Source organism: Crocodylus porosus, unplaced genomic scaffold (genome assembly GCF_001723895.1).
Source record: "Crocodylus porosus isolate Cpor-Errol unplaced genomic scaffold, CroPor_comp1, whole genome shotgun sequence".
Classification (NCBI taxonomy): Eukaryota; Metazoa; Chordata; order Crocodylia; family Crocodylidae; genus Crocodylus; species Crocodylus porosus.
The window spans coordinates 220,028,346-220,036,117 of NW_017728886.1; the positions used below are offsets into that span (position 1 = coordinate 220,028,346).

At 44.2% G+C, this 7,772-nt stretch overlaps 1 protein-coding gene across 1 annotated transcript in view; it reads left to right on the forward strand.

The window, feature by feature from the left end:
- The window catches only part of ZBTB10 (zinc finger and BTB domain containing 10), a 46,391-nt gene that overhangs the window by 2,171 nt on the left and 36,448 nt on the right, over window positions 1-7,772 (forward strand). Inside the window, exon 2 of the mRNA XM_019544284.1 lies at window positions 3-861. Within this exon, the coding sequence (XP_019399829.1) occupies window positions 3-861 (859 nt within the window). The remainder of the gene's footprint in view (window positions 1-2; window positions 862-7,772) is intronic.

Here is a 7,772-nt window from a genome sequence, read left to right on the forward strand (position 1 = left end):
AGCGGCGGTGCGGGCGAGGCGGAGGCGTGGGCCGGGCCCGAGGCCGAGCCGCTAAACGGGCGGGGGGCGGACGAGGAAGTGGAGCTGGAGGCGCTGGAGGCCGAGGCGCTGGAGGCCGCGGAGGAGGGGAAGGAGCTGCTACTGCTGCCCCCGCCCCAGGACGCGGCGTCGCCCGCGGTCGCGGCCGGGCCCATGTTGGCCGAGAGGAACCGCCGGACTCTGGCCTTTCGTGGCGGCGGCGGGGGAGGACTCCTGGCCGGCCCCTCTGCCAACAATGGCTGCGAGGCCGCGGCCTGGCCGCGGCGGCACTTCAACGGGCGGGGGGCGGACGAGGAGCTGGAGCTGGAGGGCGCCGAGGGCCTGGAGCCCGAGGGCCTGCTGGAAGGGAAGGAGCTGGTGCAGGACGGCGGCTCGCTGAGCGACAGCAGTGACGACGAGGAGGACGGCGAGGGGGGCAGCCTGGGCGACGGCAGCGGCGCGGAGGGCGGCAGCTGCAGCAGCAGCCGGCGCTCGGGCGGCGACGGGGGGGACGAGGCGGAGGGCAGCAGCGTGGGCGCGGGGGAGGGGGAGAGCATCAAGCACTTCCCGCTGGCCGCCCGGCCCAAGTCCCTGCTCCAGAAGCTGCACGTCTCCTTCCAGGGCTCCTGGCTCAAGGAGTTCCCATGGCTGCACTACTGCCAGGAGACCGGCCTCATGTCCTGCTCGTGGTGCGCCGCCGCCGCGCCCGCCGACCTGGCGGCGCCCGCGCCCGGGGGCCACGACGAGCTGTGCAAGGGCACGCGCAACTACAAGCGGGCCCTGCTGCTCCGGCACCACCTCTCGGCCGAGCACCGCCTCAACGAGCCCGTGTCGGCGGAGCAGGTAAGGCGAGTGGGGGGCGGGGATCGCGGCTCGTGCCCACATGTGCGAGCGCCTTGAAATGGCTTCCCGGGGCTCGCCCTGCCCGCCTGCGGCCTGGGCCTCCCCCGCTGCAGGGGGGGGCTGCCGCCATAGCGCCCTCGCAGTAGGCCCCTGCGGCTGCTTTCGCGGCCCGGTTGCCCCTTGCCTGGCTGCTTTTGTGGAAATCAGTTGGTGACAAGCATTTCCAGAACAAAAAACTAGCGGCTTCCTCCGGGGGAGGGGGGGCTTTAGCTAAGTCTAGAAACAACCTCCTCCAGATGCTTGCTAGGAGGGTGCATTTCTGGTGGGGCCTAGATGACAAAGTGTGTTCCTTGCAGGGTGTTTGCTCCAGTGCTGCTCCTTCCTACTCTCCTGCTTTTGTTTTCCTCCTTTTTTTTTTTCTTGTTTTGCCTAGCAGTGATTTGGATTTCATGTTACTTTGCATGAAATGTGAAATTTCACGATGTGGATCTCAGATAAACATGTGGTTTCCTGAAAGCCTAGTTAATATGCCACCTATCTTTGAAGGCTTTGGAGCAGTCGTGTTGCATGTGAAAGAGTTGTTAGAACCTCTCCTTGGGCCTTTTCCCTTAATGCTTGGCTCTTTCATGGGCCTTTTGTACCAAATTTCTGAAGGGCCTCTGGAATGTCAGCACATTCAGCCCTTCTAAAAAGCCTGTAATGTTTGTTTGTGCTTGGCTTGATACTCGGGCAACAATCCACAGGTTGTACTTAACTTCCTGTGGCACTGTTATAATGCAGGCTACATACTGATAGTTGAATGAATAGGTGGCAGAATTAAGGGGGAGGGAAGGGTTTAAGTTGCTTTGAATGTCTTTCTAACCAATCAAAGGTTAGCTCTTAGAAACTAAGTGGGGCTAACTTAGATGCATAGGTATAGATGTACCTAAGGAATACATCATTCTCTTCAATAACTTTTTTCCTGAGGTTATGTTGATACAAAAATAAAGTTTGTTTGTTTGTTTGTTTTGTTTTTTTTAGTTCAAGTTAAAAAAGAGCTGACTTGGGTTAGTAAACTCTGGTTCAAGCTAAGGTACTTGTGTATAAGCTAGAACTTGAGTCCTAGCCCAAGTTAGATTCACTTCACTGCTAACATCACTTTAGCTTAATTCACTGTTTCTCAACCCATAGGTCACATGACTATATATAAAGGGCCGTGAACAGACTTTAAAAATGGATTCTCCTTTTAAAGGAGAGAAAACATGGGAAACAGTGGCTTTTCCCTTGCAGACTGGCAGTGTTCCAGCCTGCAAGGGGCTGCTTGGGACCTCCCTGTCCCCCACACTGGGGTATTGGGTCAGGAGTCTGGGGCACTCAGTCAGGACTGGTCATCGAAGTTGACAAATGGGTCCTGGTACAAAAGGGTTGAGAACCACTAGTTTAACTAATGCTGAGTCAGAGTTGAAACCATGCCTTTAGGCTCTTAAAAGAAGCTGGGGCACTTCTGAGAGGAGCAGGCATTTCCAACATTTGGGTGGATATTTGTATTAAGATGTGTATGTTAAGAGAATTTGGATTCTTTGGCATGCTTTCAGTTGGGTTGTATATGCAAGGTTCACTATGCAGCTTCCTACGTCCAGGGGCTGTGTTGCTGATCAAGGTAGCTGTTTCTGTATTAGGTGAAGTGACTTGAGTCATCCCTAAGAGATTTTTGGTTTATATACTGTAAATATCCACCTTCAGAGCAAAGTAGCTTATCTTGTCTAGTAAAACTAGGAGCAGCAGAGCTTTGGTTTTTGAGATTTGTGTGGCAGTGCCATGAAACATTCAAGCATTTTGTCAATTATCCTACAGTTTGAGGCTTAGTTGTCAGTTTCCAGTATCTTTTTTTTTTTTTAAATAACTTTACTTACTATTATGATTGTATTTTCTTTCTTAATTTCATGACTACTTGTTATCCTCTTTACTCTAGAGCCATTAGTTTCTTTTCTTGTTTATATCTTTCAGTTATTTAAGAGTGATTTATCCTGTAGTGTAGTAAGCCTGGCTCATGTCGCATGATTCCTTCCCCCCCCTCCCCCCTCCAATTGACCTTGATGTGTCACTGGATTTTTCTGCTTTCTTTTGTTCCTTTTAAACAAATGAAGTAGAGACAAAGGTTTTTCCTACTTTCAAGTTGGTCGCATGTGTTCTAAGTACCTTCCTTGCTAAATATTTAACGTAATTACTTCTGTGGACTTCCATATTAAGATCTTTATACTGAGGGGTATATCTTTGGCTTACATAAATTCATATTGGCTTTCATGAAGCAGTGACACAGTTATGACTCTCACCACCTGAGGGTCAGGGTGCCGGGAATTTTTCATAACATGAAACGGCCAGACCAGTCATCTTTTCTTTAAGCTGTCCTTAGTACCCATAAATTCTAAACTTTGAATAGGTGGACCACAATAATACTTCCATATTCTAAATAAGAGGAAGCAGACTGATATTTTTAAAACCCATGTAAATCTAGTAAGACATAACATTTTAAAAATGAGAGTATTAGTACACTTAGAATCCTTTAAGTTCAACTTTATAGGTTACTATTTTGGAGCTACTGGTGCACAGGGGTACTACCCACCCCACCCCTTCTCTCATCTCCTGTCTTCTGTTCTTGAGGTCAGTAACTGTCTTCTACTGTGTTCCTGAGTATTACCTTGAATAGTGTGAGCCTGTAAAGGGTGGCTTCAGGAATTGGACTTTCAAATTGGAAGCCATCCCTTGCATCCTTAAACAGTCAATGTCATAATCTCACCTTTTCCTCCAGAGAGCTTTTAATTTACATGAATTTTTCAAACAATGTGCAGGTGTTTGATGTCTGTTCGCATCTAATCTCAAATTTGGTTAAAAATAAACTCTGCATTTTTTTCTTCTGTGTTTGAATTTCCGTGCATCTTTGCATCTAAGATCTCTTCCAGTTCCCTATCTCTTTAGGTTACTGCGTTCATATTAGCATACTTTTTTTTTTTTAAAGCCCTCTTCAAGTACTTAAAACACAAGGATGAGATTTGTGCCCCTTCTCATACATTCTCTCTCAACTTTAGGAAAATATATCAAGGGGGGAAAGGGTTTTAATGTTAATGAAAGCTGAGAGAGATTTCAGTCTTTGTCTTAGAAGAACAGTATACAAGTATTCTTAACTTGACAAGCTTCAACTGCAGGGCATGTTTAACAGCTGCTAATAAACATATGGCATGATGCCACTGTTCAAATGTGGAAAGGAAATTGTAGGTGTTAGATACTAAAGCACTGGAAATTTCTGTAGGTTTGTTGGCTAATAAGCATGAAAAAAATGAATAGTGATTTCACTTTAGTTTAGGGATGCATTTAATTTGGAATGCCGAAATAGATTACAAGTAGTTGTAACTGTAAATTCATGTGTGTTGAGCTTTGAGTTGATACCTCTTCTTCGAGGCATTAATCTTAACTCTTAACCTAGTTTTTAAGTAAACTGTAGCAGGCCAAAAACAGGACTTTGCTAATATGTGGTAATTTAAGACTACCTTCAAGATTTTTTTTTTTTTTTCCCAATGTATTTGGACCCTTTCAGTGCAACACACTTACAAAGGGGATTGAGAGTCAAGTTAACTTGTTTTGCTATGCTTTCTTCTGCTGTTAAGTAGATCCCTGAGATGATAGCATTCCTTCCTCTCTCTCTCCACACGTGCACGCACACACACTCTCTCTCTCTCTCCATGCATCTTAAATTTGGGCCTTGGAAGTAACATCACAAAGAATCTTCCTTTTGGCATCAGACAACTTCTTTGCAAGTAATACCACATTAAATGCTATTCTACTTTTTCCATGTGAACTGATTGCTTCACGTTAGGCAGCATGAATAGGAAGTAGTATTAAACAAGCTGCAGTACTAATGTTAGATGCTTTGATTACTGCTTAGTCGCATTGATAGTCCCCCTTCTAAAGAACTTGGATTTAAAATAAAAGTGAATTATTATATCTCTGTGTAGGGTTTACCACAATGGGGACTAACCAGACTGTCTGGTAGGCACTAGCATAACATAAATGTGTAGTCAATATTAATATTATAGTTTTGTGAAATGTTTTCAATCAGCTGGCTGTTTATGCTGCATTCTGCTTTACATCTCTTGGATTCTATTAAGACTCTACCAATGATGAGAGAGCCCTGTAGTCCCTTATTGGGTCTGCTTGGGGTTGGGTGTGGTGAATGAAGAAAGAATTGATCCCATGGGATAAGGAAGGAAAGGTCCTGCAAGGCAAAATGCAGCAATACATGGAGAAGAATTTTTAAAAAGGTGATGGGTACATTTGTTAGACATCTGTACAGAGAGGAATAGAGAGCAGGGTAGGACTCTCTGGTTCAATTAGTTTGATTTCTCTTGGATGCCTGATAGTAGAGAGGTATTCAGGTGGTGAGGAAAGGGGTAGCATCTTCAGTAGAACTCTTAATAATCTATTGTATCTCTCTTTATTAACCTTCTTAGTTAGCATATTATGCACACTAAATAGCCGGTTACCACTGGTAGCATTCAGTTGACTTCAGTGAGTCAAGAATCATTTTGATACTAATTTTCCCAAAAAATCCATATTTCATGTATTTAGTTTGATATGTAAGGAAGGTGTATTCGTTTTTACATATTCGTTATTTTATGGGTGCTGTAATCCATACTAACCAACAATTTGGCTTTCAAGATTTTTAAGTACCTCATTTGGAGTGGAGATGGCTTGTGCTTGGAGGACATTGTCTTTTCATTGTGTTTTAATTTGAATCTAGACAAGCGTATTTTTTTTAAGAGCTTCCTTGATTGTTTCGTAGCTGAACAGTGAGTGCTCTTTAGATTGTCATGTACATGTGTGCTGTAGCTTACATCTTGAAGTATATTTTTGTATTTCCCTAGAATTGTTATCTGAAACAATCTGTTTAAAAGGAAGCTAGTGGGTTAAATCAGTTAAAGCCCCTGTCCACAGCTTGTTAGTAATTCATTTTCCTCTTGAGATGCATTTTAAAACTTGTTTTCACTTGGTTCAGCCAAATTAGGTAGCTGTCTGGTTTTTAGATGCTAATATAACAGTTGGCTCACAAATACTACAAACAGTTGCTTTCTTACAAAGAGAGCATAAACCTTTTGTGTCACTCTTCTTGAGTCATACATTTTGTAAAATTGTGTCTAAATCTTGCATCAGTGGCTCTCAACCTCAGTAGACACAAAGCACCCCTTTGGACAATGCCAGGTCTTAGGTTTTTTGACTGCAGAAAAATGATAGAGCAGCTCTGCTGCAGCAAAAAACTCAGACCACAACAAGTCAGAATGCTTTTAACAGTGAGTTCCTATTTGAAATCTCTGGGTTTATTGTGTGAATCATGCTTGTATTAACTATGCTAGCACTGTATGGCACTCCGTGGCACTTTGAAAGGATCTCAAAACATCCCATGGCACTGGCACACTGGTTGAGAATCAGTCTTAAATATTGATCCCTAACTACCTCTGTCTCCCTTTATTAAATATGACTGCTTGCGTGTCAACAGTTAGTCATCTTGTGTTGTCTTCATACTAAACACTTTAAATTTGTGTACTCATACTAATCTTAAGTCTCTGTTAGCCAACTTAAATTGATTTGACAGTCATTTCCCTGAAAAGGCATCTTGTAAATCTTTTTTTAGTCTTCTAATGACTCTCTCGGGATACTGTCTTATTCTGAATTGAAAGTTACTCCCTCACAACCATATATCTGGGCCTCTTTCTCTTCATGATGCAGTACTTAAAATCTCACTACAAAACTGGGGTGATTGAACTGCAGCTTGAGTCGAATGTTGCTCCCATGCAGGTTAAATGTGGACTCTTGAAAAAAGAAAAGTAGTTAGGAAAAAGAATCTTTTATCTGTTCATCAGGGTGGACTTGATTTAAATCAAATCAGCTTTAAAGTATGATTTAAATCACTGGTCAGGAAGCCTCAATTTAATCATTGTTTTCTACAAAAAGTGTGTTCCTGTTTGATTTCCTTTATTCATTTTAACTTCTTGAAACTTTGCACTTTCAGAGAAAGGTCTTGATTGTGTGTCCACACTTGCAGAGAGACAACAGGGCTGGGTGGGTAATTGGGTCTGTTATCTCTCATCTCCATATACTGCTTTTAACAAGGATGTTCTCTGTCAAGACAAATCCACAGTTTGAGAACTGAAACTAAGTGTCACAGAGATACTTAATGGGATCTTCTAGCTTGAGCACTGAGTCCCATTTGGTAGAGTGGTGTTCTTTAAGCTATAGGGGAGCCTCTGGGAATGCCATAAGTTTGGGCCCCTAATATAGTCAATGGGTTGTTGTGACCCATTTCCAGGGCTGTCCCTGGGGTGGTGAATCGGGGCAGTCATGCCAGGCCCTGCGCTTTGGGAGGCTCTGTGGAGCTGGGTAGAGTGGCCATGGTGACTCAGTGCTGCTGGCTTTGCATCTAGCCACTCGCTATCCTGCCACTGCTTATGTCGCTACCAATGGCGGTGGCTTCTTCATGTCCTGGGGGTGGGGCCCCTCATGGGCTGATTCGCCCTGGGCCTCGCACTCTTGTCGGGTTGGTTCTGCCTATTTCTAAAACTTTTTCTAAAAAGGTTATGTTAATATATTGTCTTAAATTATATATACAGGTTTCGGTCGTTTTATGTTGTACATGCATTCCTGGAATGTGCATGAGGGAAACCCACTTTACAGTGTAACAGATGGGAATATGACTGACTGTGTATTGACCCCCAGACCCATTTCTACCACTTCTGTGAGACAGTTTTGGTACTCATCAACAGCAGACAGTACACACCAGCATGGGGTGGTGGTGAATGTTACCATATTGAGGATGGCAACTACAGAAACACGTGTCGCAGATGGTGAGCAAAGAGATCCATACAGGAGACTATATTTTGCTG